The sequence below is a fragment of the Chanos chanos genome, chromosome 6, assembly GCF_902362185.1.
Source record: "Chanos chanos chromosome 6, fChaCha1.1, whole genome shotgun sequence".
In the NCBI taxonomy this organism is placed as follows: domain Eukaryota; kingdom Metazoa; phylum Chordata; class Actinopteri; order Gonorynchiformes; family Chanidae; genus Chanos; species Chanos chanos.
Window position 1 is genome coordinate 24857452 of NC_044500.1, and position 21597 is coordinate 24879048.

The 21597-nt window shown below is 42.7% G+C and overlaps 1 protein-coding gene across 1 annotated transcript in view; it reads left to right on the forward strand.

Annotated features, from left to right (window-relative positions):
• magi3b (membrane associated guanylate kinase, WW and PDZ domain containing 3b) overlaps positions 1–21597 on the forward strand; it is a 99479-nt gene that overhangs the window by 52123 nt on the left and 25759 nt on the right. Inside the window, exons 2-4 of the mRNA XM_030776678.1 lie at positions 693–809; positions 10407–10526; positions 19893–20099. Of these exons, the coding sequence (XP_030632538.1) occupies positions 693–809; positions 10407–10526; positions 19893–20099 (444 nt within the window). The remainder of the gene's footprint in view (positions 1–692; positions 810–10406; positions 10527–19892; positions 20100–21597) is intronic.

The window sequence follows — 21597 nt, forward strand, 5'->3', positions numbered from 1 at the left end:
CACTGAGTGTTCCTGTGCATGAGACGGAGTTCTCTGCGGTTTGGTCTAACCTGGTTCTCTGTAGAGTCCAGCCTCACTCAGGGCTCTGATACACACTTCCTCCTGTCTGACTCTGATCTCTAATGTCACACTACATTAATGAGTGGATTATACATGCTTTGGAACGTGGCTCTCTGTCACTACAGCTGACAAGTATGGCAGCCAGATTAGGAGAAGAGCTTTTGTGTTTCATGCTCTCTCTCACTCTCTCTCTTTCTCTGTCTTTTTTTCTCCCTTTTTTTCTCTGCCCCCCTCCCCCCCCCTCACCCACTTGCTCTCTCTTCATCTTTTTCTTTTGAACAGTAAACTTCCTGTCTCCTCCTCAGAAAACTTTGCAGTTCCACTTTCCAAACTTTGTGTGAACTTTAACAAAAGCGATGTGGAGTTTGGGGAGAGAAACACTGGCGAGACTGCTCTTCCATAAGCTCTGACTGTAGGGCCTTTCATTTTGCTTTTCCAGGCTTTGACTTCACAGTTGCCTTAGACTTCAGCACAGTCAACTTGTTTTGAAAGCCAACATTGCTAAAACTCTCTGACTGAACAGCTCTCACAGAGACTCTGTGCTGCATTGTCACATGGTGACCAACCTCTCCAAATGCCTCACTTTCTCTCTCTCTCTCTCTCTCTCTCTCTCTCTCTCTCTCTCTCTCTAGGGAAGGTGCTTAACACAGACTTGCGGCATTATCTCAGTCTTCAGTTCCAGAAAGGATCACTGGACCACAAGCTGCAGCAGGTCATCAGAGACAACCTGTACCTACGGACCATCCCCTGTAAGAGACACACATACACACACACACACACACACACACACACACACATCTCTAACCTGTTAGAAAACTCCTCTCACTGTTCACTTTAATGAGGTTTCCTCACTTCCCCGTGCCTATTTCCACATCTGATCATTAGCCTTATGTTTTACACGTCCAGTATGCTGCTTTATTGCATTTGACCAGGAGACAGTAGTGCTCTGTGGATAGGTTCCTCAGCCACACACACAGGGGACACACCAGCCCTGACTCACGCAGTCCTTAGGACCTGTTCGTAAAGCCTAAGAGCTGTAGACACTAGTGTTTGGGTAAGTTGGGGTTCAGATTAAATGGGTTATTGAGCAGGCAGAGGAAATGATGTATGGTTTTGTCTGTTGCCTGCACTGGTTCTAAGGCAGAACTGCACTCTGCTTTGGCAGCTTGTCCAGTGTTGTCTGTTAACTGCTGAGAAAAAAAAATCTGTTCTCTGAAAACTGGCAATGTGTGTTTCTGAGAATCTAGAGTTTGAGTTTGCCTGGATCCTCTCTCTCTCTCTCTCTCTCTCTCTCTCTCTCTCCCTCTCTCTCCCTCTCTCTCCCTCTCTTTCTCCCTCTCTTTCTCTCTCTCTCTCTCTCTCTCTCTCTCTCTCTCTCTCTCTCTCTCTCTCCCTCTCTCTCTCTCTCTCTCTCTCTCTCTCTCTCTCTCTCTCTCTCTCTCTCTCTCTCTCTCTCTCTCTCTCTCTCTCTCTCTCTCTCTCTCTCTCTCTCTCTCTCTCTCTCTCTCTCTGTTTTACAGGGAGTTTTTGTGCTGTCATGCGTTGTGTTGTGTACAGGCCGTATGTCTTTGGGGGATTGTGTCCTGATGTGACTGTGAATGTTGCGTTTATCATTGATATGTTTTTTTAATGTTCACACAAATACTTTTCCCCTCTGGCGGCAGCCCCCCAGGCCTGGTGAGTGGGGCTGAAACACACTCCTCCCATTCCTTTGAAAACACCATAAGCAGTTAGCTATCATCACATACCAAAATGTGCTTTCAGCCCCCCCCCCCCCCCCCCCCCCCCCAATCCACGCGACCTATGGTGCACAGTTAGTCAGACTTAATCTTGAGAACAAAACCCCACCCCCCACCCCCCACCCCACCCCACCCAGTCACATCACCTTTTCCCCAATCGCAACAGCCAGTCACATAACCTCTACCCCCCAACCACAGTGTTCAGTCAGAATGGACAGTCTTACTGCTCATGTGTTCAGTCAGAATGGCGTAAGGCTGTCAGGAAGACCGTTTAGCAGCCCGTGTCAAATTGAATAGGATTTCCCTTTCGTAAAGTTTAGAGTTGGATACTGTAGCGATTCACCATAGAACACGGTTAAATTGCACTTGGACTGTTAATAAACCAAACATTCAAATTGACACATTTTCACTTTGTTTGCAACTGCTGTGACGATAGAGACTGAATTAATTCTGTCTCCTAACAGAATAAGCATGTCTCTTTTCTTTGATCTTAGTGAAAATTAGTCATGCTGAAACAAACAAAAAATTATGGCAGCAATATACACATGCCATGGTCCCGCACTGTCCTCAGGTCACTCCACTTCTGACCCACTTCTCTTTCTCTCTCTCTCTCTCTCTCTCTCTCTGTATGTCTCTGTTTCTCTTTCTTTCTTTCTTTCTTTCTTTCTTTCTTTCTGTTTTAGTTCAGTTTTAAATCAATTCAATTCCAATTCAACCCAAAACATCCACAGAATATACTAGAACAGATTTCAGTTGAACACAGCTTCAATTCAGTCAATATCCTGACTTACATGAGTGACACAGGCTACATCTGAAAGAAAAATGCAAGACTTTTTATAAATATAAATGAAAATAAGATGTATAAATAAACTTTTTGAATATAAATAAAGTTTATGAATATATAATTTGGTTTATAAATAAAATTTATGAATAAAGCTTGTTTTCACTGCTTTGTTTCTCTGTGCTGTTGCTACAGTAAACATATTTTGTTACGTGTGAAGACCATTTTTTTAATTCTTGAACTTAATGCTGTTTTATCAGTGAGTGAGGTCGCCACATTCAGCTTTGTGTTTTGTGTTGTTACAGCAGCGTGAATTATGTTCTTTCATTACTGCTTCTGCTTTAGGATGAAGACACCTCAGCTAATCTCTGCTACAAACAAACACATGTAACCCTTTTCTTCCCTGGCGCCGGAAAGTACTCACGAGTCACACTCCTATTGATATCACAAAACAGAATCCTGGGTTCCCTACCGAGAATGGTGAGCTGGCTGGATCTCCTGTTTACCACTAAAATTGGGACTGGCAGGTCTAGGGCTAGAAAAGGGTTGGATGGCAAATACTAATGGGCGATAACAAAAAGAAAACTTAAGCAAGATGAGAATAAACTAAATAGCGCGGTGCCTCCACTGAAGAAGTACAATACCAGTGCTACCTGGCAGAAAAGCTGTAGATCTTCAGATATATTTAACATGAAAGCAATAAGTAAAATGAATGATCCCTAATATCAGTATTTCAGTTAAACAACAGTGATGAAATGACACGTTGATGAAATTTAACAAATTGGTGACATTTATTTTACTCTTTTTAACTCCCCATGAAATAAAAATAAAAATGAGTGTGGATATGTTCTTGCGTGCATGTATGTGTGTATGTGAGAATGTGCATGCGTCTGCGAATGTGTCTGTGGGTCTAATATGAATTAAAACATTAAATAACAAATATTCTTCCAAATCAGTTTTGTCACCATACCCACTTACGTGGAAACCTGACAAATAATAAATCTTGGTAACAGAAAACAATTGCAACACGAATGTTCTCCCTGCACTCGCTATACTAGGCAATTAACTTCACAAAATGGCGGCGAAGCAATACAACTGTAACACAGCGATTTTACAATGGATACTGACCACAAAACAAAATACAATGAACACACAAGTAAAATTTAGAGTCTTCACTACACCCTTTGCAAGCTTGCAAAATAAACGTTGGGGCCCGTTGTGTTGGTGCACATTGAGACAACTCACAGTTCGTGAAACTCCGAATAGCGAATGAGATCCGACATAGACGGCAGCAAAGTTCACTCACTTGGTTTTGCAGTCGCGCTTACCCCACGGGACGAAAAACAGTCTGGCCTCGCGAATTAAACACTGTAGGCTCCTCTCGAGCAGCAGTTCCTCAGCAGGTCAGCTACGATGTGGCTTCACAGGCTGGCAAAGTCCGCTTTCACTCGATTTAGTCCCCGGTTTTTCCGACAGCAAACTTCGTGTCACCAACTCCAACTTCTCTCTCTGCACTTCTCTCTGCACTTCTCTCTGCAGCAGTAGCTTCTAGATCCTCGCTTAATGTCTCACAGTCTCTGATTGGCTCAACGCACATCACAACTTTAAACTTGTACAGGATTGGTTACATCATTAGGCTTTTTCACAACTTTGCGCGGGCAAACACACAGTATTACCAAATAAGGAAAACAAAGGATTATGGTAGATGTAGTTATCTTCAATATACAATGTATGAAGCATTGTTATCAACTAAAATATAATTAACATTAGAAAGGCATTAACAAAGTAAAATGTTTTATAAGGGCCTTACACTCTCCCCCCACCAAAATACAGCATGCCCCCATGCTGTCTCATAGGGCGTCCCAAACTAGGTTTACAAAAAGAGAAACAAATTCGGTACAGGTGCAACGATCTGAACTGCACCACCAGGCATGAAAATTATTATAGTGTTCAGGAAACTGGACAGCTCCAACTTTAACTGAATGTACATTACAACTGGTAGAGGCCAAGACAGATGTAGTAGGTTCACCTAAAGTATCATAAGTAAATCTCTCAGCTGGTTTCCTCTCCCTCTCTGATCTCCTAACTACACTTGGGGTCCCATCCAACTGATCTAAATCAGACTCCTCTTTGGAAACACTCTCTGGAACACAGTCTTGGTTCCCAACTGTTTCATCAAGAGCTACCCCATCATCCGCTTCTACGATCACTGGTAGATCAGCAGCTGATTCCAACTGTACTACGACTGGCGGGCCTACTGCGGACGCCGCAGCCTCATGCTCTACAGGCACTGTATCCTGGGCACTCCGTCTATAGGACTCACTCATCTCAGGTACATTAAGAATCAAATCCTCAGCATAATTACCATATTCAGACTCTGAATCTGAGGAACAACCACTTATCTGAGGTACATCAGCTACAGGGTCAGAAACCTGTGCATCACGAGTTCTATTCCTTTCTTTCGCCCTTCTCCGCCTCATGGCTCTGGGAGAACACGTAAATTTGGGATCACTATCAGCACTCAATCTAACCTCTTGTCCTAAGGGCAGAATGTGGTTGCGGTGCATCACCTTAACTGGTCCAGTGCCATCCACAGGCCTCAGTTGATACACTGGGAGGTCAGACATCTGGCTTTCAACCACATAAGGACTTGAGCTCCAACGATCAGCAAGCTTCTGCTTCCCCTTTAGGCCCAGACTTCATCAACACTTCAGGGCTAGGAGTCACTGTAACTCCACTCAACAGTTTGGACACTTGAGAAGCCAACTCTCTAACCTCTCTTTTCAGACTGTCCAATCCAGTCACTGTAGACACTTCAGGAACAGTTGAGGTAGCAACTTTAGCGGCGGGTTTCACACTCTCTCTAGCGTTGACCCAATTCTCCTCCTCTCTCACCTCTCTCATCAGTTGGGAAAAAGAAGGGGGATCTTGCAGTGTGTGACTCATCCTGACACGTAATGCCACCAGGTCATTGGTCAGGGCACCTTTAATCAGCTGTTCCAGTCGAGCTCGGTTCATGCCTGCAGCATCAATCCCTCCTTTCAGCAGAGCTCGATGAAGAAGCTTATCCAAACGGTACAAGAAGACAGAGAGCTTTTCTCCTTCCTCCTGATAAGTGTGTCGGAACTTGGCCATGAGATCTGGCCCACTCTCTGTATTGCCATAGACTGTCTCAAGAGCAGCTAGATAATCCGTGGCAGTAGCAGAGGGATTGCTAACCTTCAAAAATCTAACAATGTCAGCAGCAGGTCCTTTCAAACTTTCAACAATGCGCTGCTTCTTAGCTGCTTCACTACACTGCCACTCACTTACCATTTGAGTAGCCTGCTCCATCCAGGCATCATATTCCTCCTCGCCTGATGGAACAGGTTTCAGCCCAGAAAACAATCTCAATTTTCTGTAGCTAGGCCCATCAGCAGACACCTGATTACACTTGTCTACTAGTCTGCCTATGGCATTCACTAAATCCGTATTCACATCTGCATTTGAGGACCCCTCATCAGAGACAATGACCCTAAGATCCCTAAGGGATTTGCCCTCTTGTTGAAGTAGTGTCATCAGTTTTGAGTGGAAACTTATATCAGAACCTGGAACTACCAGACTTTCGACAAGGTGCACAGGCCAGGGTCCCACTTCTCCCTCAATCCCTACCTCTGGAGGTACATTATTAGGGTCTAAATCAGTGCTTGTCTCTACTAATATGAACAACTGACGACCAGTCGAGTCCCCTCGACGACCACGAATCTTAGTATGTCCAAAGACTTTCACTGTATTTAACACTCTGGCTACAGTCTCATCCACCACATCTAAAGGTACATTACCCAGCACAACAGCACGGGACAGACAAACATTCTCTTCACGACTCCACTCCACAACCTGAGTGAGTTCCATAGTGTCTGCTACCAGCGACCAATATCACACAATAAAATGTTCACAACCACACTAAACTAACCTTTCCCTGTCTGGTGAACAGGATAATCCCAGCGGTGCCTCCAAAAATGTAACCCTTTTCTTCCCTGGCGCCGGAAGGTACTCACGAGTCACACTCCTATTGATATCACAAAACAGAATCCTGGGTTCCCTACCGAGAATGGTGAGCTGGCTGGATCTCCTGTTTACCACTAAAATTGGGACTGGCAGGTCTAGGGCTAGAAAAGGGTTGGATGGCAAATACTAATGGGCGATAACAAAAAGAAAACTTAAGCAAGATGAGAATAAACTAAATAGCGCGGTGCCTCCACTGAAGAAGTACAATACCAGTGCTACCTGGCAGAAAAGCTGTAGATCTTCAGATATATTTAACATGAAAGCAATAAGTAAAATGAATGATCCCTAATATCAGTATTTCAGTTAAACAACAGTGATGAAATGACACGTTGATGAAATTTAACAAATTGGTGACATTTATTTTACTCTTTTTAACTCCCCATGAAATAAAAATAAAAATGAGTGTGGATATGTTCTTGCGTGCATGTATGTGTGTATGTGAGAATGTGCATGCGTCTGCGAATGTGTCTGTGGGTCTAATATGAATTAAAACATTAAATAACAAATATTCTTCCAAATCAGTTTTGTCACCATACCCACTTACGTGGAAACCTGACAAATAATAAATCTTGGTAACAGAAAACAATTGCAACACGAATGTTCTCCCTGCACTCGCTATACTAGGCAATTAACTTCACAAAATGGCGGCGAAGCAATACAACTGTAACACAGCGATTTTACAATGGATACTGACCACAAAACAAAATACAATGAACACACAAGTAAAATTTAGAGTCTTCACTACACCCTTTGCAAGCTTGCAAAATAAACGTTGGGGCCCGTTGTGTTGGTGCACATTGAGACAACTCACAGTTCGTGAAACTCCGAATAGCGAATGAGATCCGACATAGACGGCAGCAAAGTTCACTCACTTGGTTTTGCAGTCGCGCTTACCCCACGGGACGAAAAACAGTCTGGCCTCGCGAATTAAACACTGTAGGCTCCTCTCGAGCAGCAGTTCCTCAGCAGGTCAGCTACGATGTGGCTTCACAGGCTGGCAAAGTCCGCTTTCACTCGATTTAGTCCCCGGTTTTTTCCGACAGCAAACTTCGTGTCACCAACTCCAACTTCTCTCTCTGCACTTCTCTCTGCACTTCTCTCTGCAGCAGTAGCTTCTAGATCCTCGCTTAATGTCTCACAGTCTCTGATTGGCTCAACGCACATCACAACTTTAAACTTGTACAGGATTGGTTACATCATTAGGCTTTTTCACAACTTTGCGCGGGCAAACACACAGTATTACCAAATAAGGAAAACAAAGGATTATGGTAGATGTAGTTATCTTCAATATACAATGTATGAAGCATTGTTATCAACTAAAATATAATTAACATTAGAAAGGCATTAACAAAGTAAAATGTTTTATAAGGGCCTTACACACATACACACACACACACACACACAAAGACACACACATACACACACACACACACACACACACACATACCCCACCAGTTTCTCTATGTTTTTTTTTTTTTTTTTGGTCTTTTGTGTGTTGGCACAGAACTGGTGATGCATTTTGGAGCTTATGATTATGTGACTAGTGCAGTGCTAATGTAAAATGGTCACTGTGTATCCTTGCATGGGCCGTATCAGTATTGTTTTTGGTAAGTTCATGTGAGCGGAAACTGACACCTGCATGTTGGAAAGATTAGAGAGACTCTTTCTGTCCTTATTTCTGTCTTTCCTTCCCTCTCTTTTTCTCTCACTCTCTGTAGTTCTCTCTCTAGTTCTTTTTCTCTTTCCCCCTCTCCCTCTCCCCCCACCCTCTCTCTCTTTCTCATTCTCATCATTGTTCCATATGTCTGTCTGTTGACTCTGGTTTAGGGATAATTATTCTTATCTGAATCTGCCCAGAGAGATGCGGGATCACAGTATATGTGAGAGATCAAAAGAGAGTGATGCAGAGAGAAAAAAAGCAGGGAGAAGTAGGGAAAGAAGATGACTCTGAGAAGGAGGTAGAAAGGCCCAGGAGTCTAAATCACATGGGGAGGATACACTTCATTTCTATTCTCTGCCTCCATCCACTATACAGCCCTGACACATAAAACCCAATGCCTGCCTCCACCCCACAACAGCTCCTAAAAGCTCCTCTGATGGAGACAAAGAGGAGAACAGGCCTAAGGTGGCACTCTAGACTGTGGACCAATCCTCCTTTATCGTACTCTTTTCCTCTCTCTCTCTCTCTTGCTCTCTCATCATAAACACAGGTTTTCAGAACAGTTGTAGTCATGCTGCTTTTTGATTCTGACATGTTCTTTTGGATTGTGTGTGTGTGTGTGTGGGGGGGGGGGGGGTGTTTGTGTGTGCTTTTCCTGGCTGAAATAACTGTATAGAACTATTTTTATTTAATATTTAATTTATGTATTTAATCCAGTTGGTATTAAAAATCAGTGATCTTGGTTCACATGACTGGCAAATTATTCTGTGGTTACCCATTGCAAGTTCAATTTATCTTCCAAGTAGCTGTTTGTCTGTGCTGTTTAAGGATTTGATAGTGAGTTTAGGGTGAGTTGTTTTGAGCAGTTAGGGAATTCTGAAGGGCTGACAGAGAAACAGAAAGCATTACCTGTCTCAGCTAATGGGTGGCACACACAAGACACCCACACCCCATAAACAGACTCCATTCATCTGACGGTCCACCACACACCCGTCTCTGAGCCCAGACAGGAAAGACAAATACTCTATATCATGGCAGACTCGTTCCGCTGCAGTGCACCCCACAGAGGGCGATCTCTGGATAATATTTAAGATCAAACCAACGTTTGGTCCCAGCCTCAGCTCTCTGTGGGCATCTGACTCTGCCGTAGTTTTGTCAAATGACAGTTAAACCCCATGGCATTTACTAACACCAGCGCAGGCAGAGCCGAGAAAGGCCACGTTTTATTTTTGTCCTTTTCGTTTGAGAGGCTGTTTAACTGTGGTGCCCACGGTAAGACATCGGCAGTGAGGGAAACAGGGAGCTCTTCAAAAAACACTTTCTGCAGACCACACATGGACAAGATACAAAAACAGGGCTATTACAGTAAAAAAAATCCAATTTTAATTTCATGGCATTTGATTACATGTACATGCAGTTAAATAAATGTATATTTATTAAGTGGGGGTTTTTTTTAGAAATGTTTTGGGTGTCAAGAATTCATATGGTAAAAGTTCAAGGTTCCAAGTGTCAGATCTGAGAAATTCAGGTCCTGGTTTCAAATTGACTGTGACTTCCTTCAGCTATTCAGAGGTTTCATCACTGCTCTTGACTCCTGTCTAGCATCAGCTTCCTCCTTATTCCCTGTAAATGCCTGAGAGAAAATGTGTTTTCTGAGAAATGGCACAGTGTGTCTCTGACTCAATGGCTTTCCTGGATATGGTGCTCTTTAGTACATCCTGAACATAGTCATCATCATCATCATCATCATCATCATCTCTCCTTCTCTTCCTGTCCATCCCTCTGTCTCTGAGTGTTTTAATGTGGTTCGGCCATGGGACAGTATGAGTGGTGAAGGCTGTTTCCTGGCAGGTCTGATCCCAGGATTAATGACAATTTTGAAGAACAGACAGACAGACAATGAGACAATGGGTGGTTCAAATACATTTGCAGCCCATTAAACACACAGTTTCACTACGCTTGCAAAAGAGGCATTTGGTAGTAAAATACGGCTCCTGTGATCTGTCCTATCTGCAAATGAATAACACAATGTTTCAGCAATCATTAATATCTGTTGTCTGACAAATTACTGATGATTTTTTCTTCTCTTTTGTGTTGTGTCTGTTTTTTTGATTGGCAGGTACCACCAGGCTGCCCAGAGAAGGGGAGGTCCCTGGAGTGGACTATAACTTCATCAGCGTGGGGGATTTCCGCATCCTGGAGGAGAGTGGACTGCTGTTGGAGAGTGGGACTTATGAAGGTGAGGACAAAGGGATGGAGGGGTTTTTCAGAAAATGACATTCACTGACACAGTTAGAATGAATTTAACCTCGGCCTTTTAGGCAGTGGAAGACAGCGTGACATTTAAATCAACAGCATTTGAGTCAAAAGAAGCGTTATATAAACTCATCAGAGACAGAGTCCCTTTAGTCCCCTTTTTAGCCCAACAGCTGTAAAAATGGACCATGTAATGTCAGGCCATTTCCTTACACAACAAATAACCAAAAAAAAAAAAAAAATGAAAGAAGAAGACTGGGTAGGGAAATATTTGTGGTGATACTCAAGCTGTCTTTTAGTTCTTCAGTGTAGAGTACAGAGTAGGAACAGTGCCCTGTGTCTTCATCTGAGGTTAATGGAGCTTTACTGTGGGTTTCCATGGATCCGTTTTTATGGAAAATCATGTTTTATGTGTGTGTAAATTCTGATTATCGTACATCATCATGGGGAGGTCATGAACAGAGACAAATGGTTTTTGACCATTTTACGTCAGGTATTGGGTGCAAAGTGGGGCTGGGAATCGGCAGCGACCCCCCGATTCAATATCGCATCAATATTTGGTTCGATATTTGGTTCGCCAATTCGATATATATTGCAATTTTTTTAAGTATTATGAATCTCTAAGTATTGCAATTTAGTGTTACAATTTTTGAGGCTTTTTTTTCTTTCTGCTGAAAATATATGTAATAAAGATGCTGTGCCTCTCCATCATTTTGATGGTATGCTATACCGCAGTTCCAAAAATTGTATCATGTTGCGAAAACACACATTTTCCACAACACTGTATGGACAAAGGTCCTGGCAAATTAAATGTGCTATGGACCTACTGATACATTTTGCCCTCTCACAGTTGCTGGGAAGTTTGTTTAGAGTATCCACCATGTTTCACCAGTGATCACCAGTAGCTTCATTCGAGCTCAACTCCAGGTGGTTTTGAGTGAGATGCACACAAATATTGGTTGTATTACTGAAATATTTTACTTTTCCATGGCAGATTTTGCATACAGCCATATTAATAGGATCAAGCTTTGCATCAATTCCATAGAATCCAAAGTGATTCCGTGCTTTAGGACCTAAAACGTGATGGCGCTGCATGCACCTGCGGACATGTGTGTTCAGCCACGTTTATTTCTCCCTGTCAGTAAGAGTCAGAGTGCACAGATATAGCATGCAGAACTATAAGGAAGCCCTCAGTAAATTTCAGTTGTCATGCCAATGCTTGTCCAACATGTACATACCAAAAATCCCTAGTTTTTTATTTTTAATTAAAGAATCGATATTTGATCAGCGAAGCAATCTAAGAATTGCCATCATCAAGAATTGTGATTTGTAACTGAATCAAATTTTTCCCCCAGCCCTAATGCAAAGTAACAACTGAAATCTAATGCAGCACAGATGTTAAGGCATCAGTGTGATGTTAAACCTGTGGAATGGTGACAAAGGGATGACAGTGAGTGTGTTTTACCCACCCAGTGGAGTGGTGACTGAAGCTGGTTCAGGGTATAAAAACACATCCAACGGCTACAGTTGGAGAAACAGAGAACTTAGTTGCGTTCTGAGATCCCTGAGTTTCCATATGGATAAAAATGGCCACCACCTTCATTCTAAGAAGCTAACGTGAAATGTTATGAGAAATAAGCCTGCTCTAAGACCACCACATCTCACAACTTGGGAAAAGCCTGGGGCACTTGACCAGGAAGGCGCATTATGGCCTGGTAAACAAACGCCAGGGGTGTTTTGCTTGGAACAGAGCATTACAACTCAGGGAGACAAAATGGAGCTGAGTGGTGAGTGCAGGTGGATGGCATGCAGAGAAGGAGGTCACACTGACTGTAAGATACAGCAATGGACAATTTGTGTCATGGGACTGCTCTCTTTCTCAAAAGGTCACTGTTTGCGTTCAGTGGTGTCATGACCTTTAACAAGTACCCAAAGCCTCCCACTGCCTGGGGACTAAAACATGGCTGGAAGACAGCGACCCTGAACAAAGGTCAATATTCACAGAGAAACAGGTCACTGACCTCAGACTTGACCTTTTCCAGCATGTTTCTGAGTCTCCAGGCTTAAGCCCTGATGTACAGCTCAGAGCTGAATGGAAGAGGGCAGTTCATAACTGCAAAGATAGGCATTTCCAGTCTCTGGGAACAAAGAGTAACCCCAGTGTGTGTTCTCCAGTCTTACAGGGAACTATAGACAGGGGCTTTTTGTTATATGAAGCCATTAGCTTTACAGGGGAAGGTGCTCAGACCACTGAAGACAGGGCTGCCAGTGACTACAAGATTTGTTTTTGGAAATAAAAGATTTGAGAGATGTATATTTTTCACTGACTCTCTTCAACTGTCAGTAAAATAAGACACGTGCCCCGTGTTGGAAAGTTGCGTATGCTCTGTTATGGTTCAGCTCTACTGTGACTGATTTCAGACAATCAAGTGTGCTGACGGTGTAGTAGGTTACTGTGTGAAATGAGTGACATAACCTGTCATGACAGCATGAGATGGCCGATATAAGACAGTTGTGTCTCTCTGACATCATCGTGCGATGACACATCAAGTTTCAAGTTTCAAGTTTATTTAGAGCCCAATATCACTGTTTACAGTCTCAAAGGGCTTTACAGGCCACAACAGTCAAAATCAAAACAGGACGGCACCCCCTGACTTAATCCTCATGGCGGGCAAGAAAAAATTCCCTAAAAACCAAAAAGGGAGATGGGAAAATGGGAGAAATCTTGAGAAGTACCACAGAGAGAGGAGACCCTTTCTTGGCCAGACAGGTGTGCAATAGGTGCCGACCCAGCGGGCAGTTACAATTGCAAGTAAATTAGAGCATGAACAAAGGGGATGGGGATGCTTACAGGAGGCTGAGAGGGGGATGAAAGATGATAACACCAGGATGGATCGGTCCAGAGGGCAGGAGGAGTCAGGATCACTGGTATCTCAGGAGTAGCACGTGTGGCTTGACAGAGAGAGAGCGAGAGAGAGAGAGAGAGAGAGAGAGAGACATTGTTAGATGTTCATTTCCACATTATGGTTAAGGGAAAATGTACATCGTGTGCTGAGTGCAGGCTGGGACTCCAGCAAGACTAGCTATTACATCAGAGGGTGTACAAACAGAGTGTGACTGTTGTCAGAACTGACTCAAATGCCACTCATGTGGGTCAGAGAGGGGCAGAGCCCCAGCCTGTCTCCTCACTCATTCACTCATTCTATAGGGCACTTTCTCAACCTGTCAGACAGAGACACACAGTATGGCACATCAGGCATGGCCTCAGAGAGAGGGAGAGAGAGAGCCTTGTTTGTAGAGCCCTGTTTGTTGAGGTTGATTGTTCACCGTGAGAGACGATGGTCTCCATATTCATGCTCCGTACCTTGGCAAGCTAAATTTGGGCTGACAGAAAGTGCTCAGATGTTTATCCTCTCGTGTGATGGTCCTCATCGACATTGTTGTCTTCATCGCCCTCTCTGGGGTTTTCTCCATGGCAGGCACAGAGCAGTCAGGCATGTGTAATTACAAATGACCCGGTCCTGATCCCGTGACTCAGGACAGACGGCGACTCCAAGAGGCTCAGGAAGCACTGGTGATCAACAGTCAGACAGTTTAAATGTAGTCAGGGCTTTGGCTCTGTTATTCTCTTCAATTAAAAACAGTCCTAAATCAGTCTGCTCACAGTGATGACAGATATTCAGATCTTGCGTGGCAAAGCCAGGCAGGGGAAAGGAATCAGGCTCTTAGAACACTGACTGATAGAAAATATCATCTTTGATAAACAAACCTTTCTTTCCTGTGTAGAGTTTAGTCAGATGATGGAAAAACGGAAAAAAGAGAAAACCTTAACTCATTTACAGTCACAGACACGTGACTCCTCATTGTTCTGTGGCGACTGAGTAGTCGCTAATCACAGTCAGTGAAATGAGAAACAGAACGCTTTTGTGCCAACAGGATAGTAACGTGGGCCGTTACATGGTTGCTGCATTTTCATACCAGTATTCATACGAAGTCATAAAACACACATTTCAGGTTTAAATTTTTGACCTTTGGACGCCGCTCCTGTGAAAGCCCTCTGTACTTCCAGATAAGTGCAAGATTGCTGGAGCTGCAGAGATCCCGTGTCCGTTCAGCTCTCTCTCACAGCACAGACGAGTGAGAGGGGATGATCTCAGCTGGAGATATCTGATCTGTGAGATTGCCTTTAAAATGGAAGCTTGCCTACTCCTGGCTGAACAGGTGACATTGTTAACATGATTTACAGGTTTTTGTTTTTTTTTTTTAACTTCTTTTTTAACCTTCAGAGCTCTATATTTTTTATGAAGTCCAACGTTAACTCACCAGAATCCACTTAGCTACTTGGATCAAGATCAGAGTGGACAGTACTTTGCTGAGTTTACTGGTTGAATCAGATGTTGCACTGAGCTTCAAAAAAGAAAAAGAAAAAGAAAAAGTGAGAATGGAGGTGGAAATCTGTCGCTTCTGACTCCCCCAATCTCTTCATCCCTCTACTTCTTTCTCCAATACCATCTGTTCAGTCTGAGGATATTCCTCCTGTCTCAGCAACTGCCTCACTTTGTCTCTTTCTCACTCTCTCTCTCTCTCTCTCTCTCTCTCTCTCTGTGTGTGTGTGCTTGGCTGAGGGAGGAAGCCCATCCTAGCCGAGTTTGTGCTCCTGTGCGTTTGCTTAGGGACAGGGCCTGCGCCACACTGGCCCACTGGGACAAGGACTCATGCCAGACAGACATGTCCATCTGTGCCCAGCTCTCACAGAGAGAAACCGTCTGCTCCCCTCACCGAGCACACGCACTCTCTGCTCATCTCTTAAATTGTTTCCAGTGCATGTCAGGATAAGCAGAACTGCCAAGTGCTAACACGCAGGCTAGCTTTGCTATGCACACTCACATACACACACTCACACACACTCACACACACTCACACACACACACACACACACACACACACACACACACACACACAGAGAGAGAGAGGGAGAGAGATTATATAGAGAGTCTATAATGCAGACACGGTAAACCGTGGCACCACAGTGACAAGGTTACGTGTGTTTTACATTTGAGTTGTCTCTTATGACTTTAATGGGTGAAACTTCTGCTTCAAGTAAAGACAGTGAAACAGAGATTTTTATAGATAGACGAATAGTGAAACAGATGAAGAGGAAAATTAGAAGTTAGCAAAAGAAATTCGACTGCTTATTCTAGTCCCAGTCTTCTTTTTAATTAACTGATCATGCTGGATAGTTTTTCTCAGTAAAGATAAGGAACTGTTTTTCCCCCTCTTCTGAAGGCTTTTAAGGTCTGTGATTTCTTCTCTTTTTTCTTTCTTTTTTTGGTTGATCGTTTTGTTCTTCGTGCAGCTTCTGTTAAATAATATATTACAGAAGTGTTTGTGGCATTAGTGAAATGTTGTGTGTGTTTTTTCAGTTGTATGCAGGACAGGGCTGGGAGAAGGGACTGTAATTGTGTAAGATTATGTTGGGCTGGGCATCATTAATGTGTTGAGACTGCAGCTGACCTACTCACGGCTGTGAAGCATACTGAAAATCTGCAGACACTCACAGTACTGACGGTGATGGTTCACTCAGACTTGGTTTGACGAGACAGTGGGTAACCATGATGTGACTCATTAGCCGTATTACTGAACACTTCAAAACTCTCTCTCCTCCTGTAGTCAAAGCCTCCGTTATCACCCATCGCTAATGGCCATTCTCAACATCTGTCCATTCTCAGCATCTGTCCTTTCTACTTGTCGTGAAACTGAGAGGAGACTGGATGCAAGTGCAGGCAACATTTATGAAAATCCAAATGGTAATCAAAATTGTGGTCAGTAAACAGGCAGGGCCTGGTACACAATACACTGGTTACTGGGGCTAGGGAAGATCATAGTCAAGAGTAGGCTAAAGTCTATACACAGCAAGGCTAATGGTAAGAACAGGGCTAGCAAAGGGAATAGGGCTAAACAGTGTAGCAGAACAGAGCTAAATAGAGAAACAGGGCTAACAGGGAGACAAGGAAAATTTGGAAACAAGGAACAGCTCAGCCCAGCAAAGCTGGTACAAGACTTCGCAAGTGCACACAGAAAAACAGGGTTATATATACACAGACACAATGAAGGAAACACAGGGGTATATATACACAGACACAGTGAGGAAAACAGAGGGGTATTTACAGACAGACACAATGAGGAAACACAGGGGTATATAAACACAGACACAATGGGGGAAACCCAGGGCTATATAAACACAGACACAATGAGGGAAACACAGGGGTAAATAAACACAGACACAATGAGGGAAACACAGGGGTGTATATGCACAGACACAATGAGGAAAACACAGGGGTATTTATAGACAGACACAATGAGGAAAACACAGGGCTATATAAACACAGACACAATGAGGAAAACACAGGGCTATGTAAACACAGACACAATGAGGAAAACACAGGGGTAAATAAACACAGACACAATGAGGTAAACACAGGGATATATAAACACAGACACAATGAGGGAAACACAGGGGTAAATAAACACAGACACAATGAGGTAAACACAGGGGTGTATATACACAGACACAATGAGGAAAACACAAGGGTATTTATAGACAGACACAATGGAGAAAACACAGGGCTATATAAACACAGACACAATGAGGAAAACACAGGGGTATTTACAGACAGACACAATGAGGAAAACACAGGGATATATATACAGACAGACACAATGAGGAAAACACAGGGCTATATATACACAGACACAATGAGGAAAACACAGGGGTATTTACAGACAGACACAATGAGGTAAACACAGGGATATATAAACACAGACACAATGAGGCAAACACAGGGATATATAAAACCAGACACAATGAGGAAAACACAGGGGTAAATAAACACAGACACAATGAGGTAAACACAGGGGTATTTACAGACAGACACAATGAGGAAAACACAGGGATATATAAACACAGACACAATGAGGTAAACACAGGGATATATAAACACAGACACAATGAGGAAAACACAGGGGTAAATAAACACAGACACAATGAGGAAAACACAGGGGTATTTATAGACAAACACAATGAGGGGACAAACTGAGGGAAGAAGGTAATTAGCCAATGAGATAAAACTTGGCTCTGATTGGTCAGGAGACACGGAGGTAGGGACAGAGACCTGACAGATATTGTGTAGCATGTAAGTTATGTCACGTTTGTATGACCCAGTGTTATTGACTTTATGCATCCAAATACTGTAATTAGTCAAGCCTGCATTTAGGACCAGAGCCAATGGGAACCACCAAATCTCATTTCACCTGTGTACCCTGTTTTAGGTGTATCACTGTATTTATCTCCATGCAATAGTCTCTATTAGACTGTTCGTTTCCATTTAGAATCTGTTAGGCATTTTACAGCATGTCAGATTTCTGCAGAGCTGAAACTAACAAATATCCCCTTATTCTCCTTTGATGAAGACTCTTGGAAACTTTTCTGTTTCTCACATGTCAGGCAGGACTCAAAAGCTTAATTTTTACACTGTATTTAGTCTGTGTTCTGTTTAATCTGCTGATGTTACGTGTGTGACTTTCCCTTATCGAAAAAGTTTCATTAAATCTTAACTCTCTGGTGTTCTGTTGGTGTTGTCTTGGATCACTCTGGGACTGTCGTGGACCTGAGAGCAGACACATTTTGGGTGAAAACTGAAGGAGAAGCTCCTCCTTTATTCAATATGTGTTCACTACAACCCTTAACCCAGCACAGTACAGTAGACAATTCTCTGACAACACAACAAATTAATTACACTTTAAAAAACACTGCATCAAAACCATAGCAACTTGACATTCACTCAGATCTCTTCGATTTACCGTGTTATAAAAGGTCATATCTTTGTTAGCAACAAAGTTTCAAATATCAATTTACAATTTTTAGAGGTTTTCCATATGGTGTATAATCTTGCCCTGAAAGAGATTAGTCTGTTGTGTCAAAGTTATGCCTGCATTTTTTCACTGGATATGTGAAATGAAGTTGACAAAACTGATTAATTGCAGTGCAGAGAGTGTTGAATGGATGCATATTTCAATAAGGGTGAACTTTAAAGTTAGGGGTGAGGACATTGGTAAAGTTGAAATTAGATGTTTAGTAATCTATTCTTAGTATCATTTAAATGCAGAGGTTTTCATCTGTCATTTTGAAAATAAACATAAACCTCTGAAACAGGGGTGCGATTTTGGGAATGAGAGGTTTTCAGTGGCACGCATGCATCCTGTGAGAAAGGCAGAGAGAAATACAGACAGCAATTAATTGGTGTTAAAAAGCCTGGTCCCTACTGACTTTCCTTCCTATTCTTTCTTTAATTAAGCTGCTTATAATTTATCATTTCAAGAGAAGGGATTAATCTAACTAATGATCAGAGGATTCTATATAATAGAGAAATAAGAGAATGTTTGACCTCCGACTACTGTATGCTGGAGACTAATTACGTTTGAAGGAAGCCTAATAAACAAACAGAAAACAGAACAAATGTTATAATTTGAATTAATTTGTGCATAACTTGTCTTCCAAACGAAGGCTGAGTGGATATTTTGAATAGATTTTTTTCCCCCCCATGAATAAATCCAATCTCTCTGACAGTGGTTTTCAGAACCAAAACCACAGAGATAGTGCATAACCCTGCCCCGACTCACCATATTAGAAAATAATTCAGTGACATCATGCAGTCCTTTGATTGGATATCCTGTTTTCTTTGGTGCATCTTTATGTATATCCCCACTCTCTCTCTCTCTCTCTCTCTCTCTCTCTCTCTCTCTCTCTCTGTGTTCATCAGAAAATAGAGTGGTTGGTTTCATTACTAAATTCAATGAACAGCGTAATTGTCCTGGGGGGGGACTCCCAGCTCAACAAGGTTCAGCATTTGATGGTTTATGTTGGACTGCTGAATACCATCAGCAATACCTCACAGACCTCACAGCCAGAGCTCTGAGTCAATTAAGACAAGCATGGAAAAATCCTCACTCTTCTCCATTTTTTCAGTTACTTCCTTTTAATCAGAAATCAGAATTTTCTGATTAAAGGTCTGTACATTTTTTCTGATTTCTTTTAATCAGGAAAGGTGCATTAATCAATCATTTAAAAAAGTGCTCTCAAGAAATTCACACAGATACGCTTTGTAATTTTCCAGTGATTGGAGTTATTAGAGGATGGCCTCATCCATAAACTGCTCTGCTTTATTTAGAATGTAACATTTATTACAGTCAATAGCCAGAGACATGAGCGTAGTTTGTATAAATGGAAAAGCCTGATTAATCACAGACCAAACTAAAATCACAGTACTAAAACCACAGTCTTTTCTCCTAGGGAACTACTACGGAACGCCCAAGCCTCCCGCTGAACCGAACCTGGTACAGCCAGACCTGGTGGACCAGGTTCTGTTTGAGGAAGACTATGGCACTGAGGTCCAGCGCAAACGCACAACCTCTGTCAGTAAGATGGACCGCAAGGACAGCGTTGTCCCCGAGGAAGAGGATGATGAAGAGAGACCACCTCTGCCTAATGGCAACCCAGGTTAGATGATGATGATGATGACAATGATGATGATGATGTTAATGAGGATGACAATAATGATGATGAGGATGATTGTGATGATACATGTCTTGTTTTATCATTTTCCCATACCAGTGATTTCCATAAATGGACTGTAAAACAGGTGCCAGGAGAGGCGTTAATACCATGAAGAAACATTGATAAAAATCTTAATAATTCCCCCAAAGACAGCCCACTGCCGGAGACTCAACCAGTCTCGTGCTGAGTTTAAACTCCCCACTCCTGTTGAGGTGCTAGTCCCTTCCATGCGGTTGTCTGTCAGTGGCATTTTACGGTGTGGAGGGACATCCTACACCAGTGTCCCAGTCCAACTGCCTCCACAGAGCACTGGCTTTGTCTCTCATCCCTTCAGCAGCAGTCACCTTGACTTGTGCTGTCCTGAGAGAGAGGCCGTGTGTGTGTGTGTGTGTGTGTGTGTATGTGTGTGTGTGTGTGTGTGTATGTATGTGTGTGTGTGTGTATGTGTATGTGTGTGTGTGTATATGTGTGTGTATATGTGTGTGTGTGTGTGTGTGTGTGTGTGTGTGTGTGTGTATGTATGTATGTGTGTGTGTGTGTATGTGTATGTGTATGTGTGTGTGTATGTGTGTATATGTGTGTGTATGTGTGTGTGTGTATGTGTGTGTGTGCATGTGTGTGTGCAGTGATCAATCTGGACTTAGCCATACTCCCACAGCACCCCACCATGCCCTTGCTTTACTTAAGGAGAGTCAGACTATAAAACAGAAAGACTCTCTCACTGTTCTGGGTGTAAAACTGCTGTTCTACTGCAAAGCATTGAAATATAACAGTAATTAATCATCTGAGTGTTAGCACCATTAGCTTTAACATTTTAGGGAAGAGATGCCTCTGTGCTCATGTGTATTCAGAAATAATGGGAGTAATTTAGTGGCACTGTAATTGTGTGTTAACATGATTGGAGGAGTGGTTGGAGGAGAGGGTTTGACAACTGACATGCCACTGTGTGAACTCAGACAGTGTGGTCTACATGTGTGAGTGTGTGTGTGTGTGTGTGTGTGTGTGTGTGTGTGTGTGTGTGTGTGTGTACATATGTTGCTGTTTTGTTTGTGAGTGTGCTTCTTGTGTAATTGTGTGTTTGAAAAAAAGAGACTGTATTCTTTATTTGTGGAGGAATCAGTTTATTTGTATGCATATATCTGTAAGGCCCAAAACATCCAATTGCCTCTCCTCTCCTCATGCCCATATCACAGCTGATTTCTCTCACTAAAACAGATATGTAATCTTGGGTAGCTCACAAGTCAATAAGATTACACAGCCAGTGCATATAAATCACCTCCTCACACACTGTGACAATGCCATGGAGCCGTACTCATTTCACTCAGACGCAGAACACACAGAGTGTAATCACATCTCACTGTGTGTTATACACCCCCTGCACTCTGCTGTCCTCTCTCTGCCGTCCTCTCTCTCTCCAAATAAATATTTAAGTTAGGCCTCC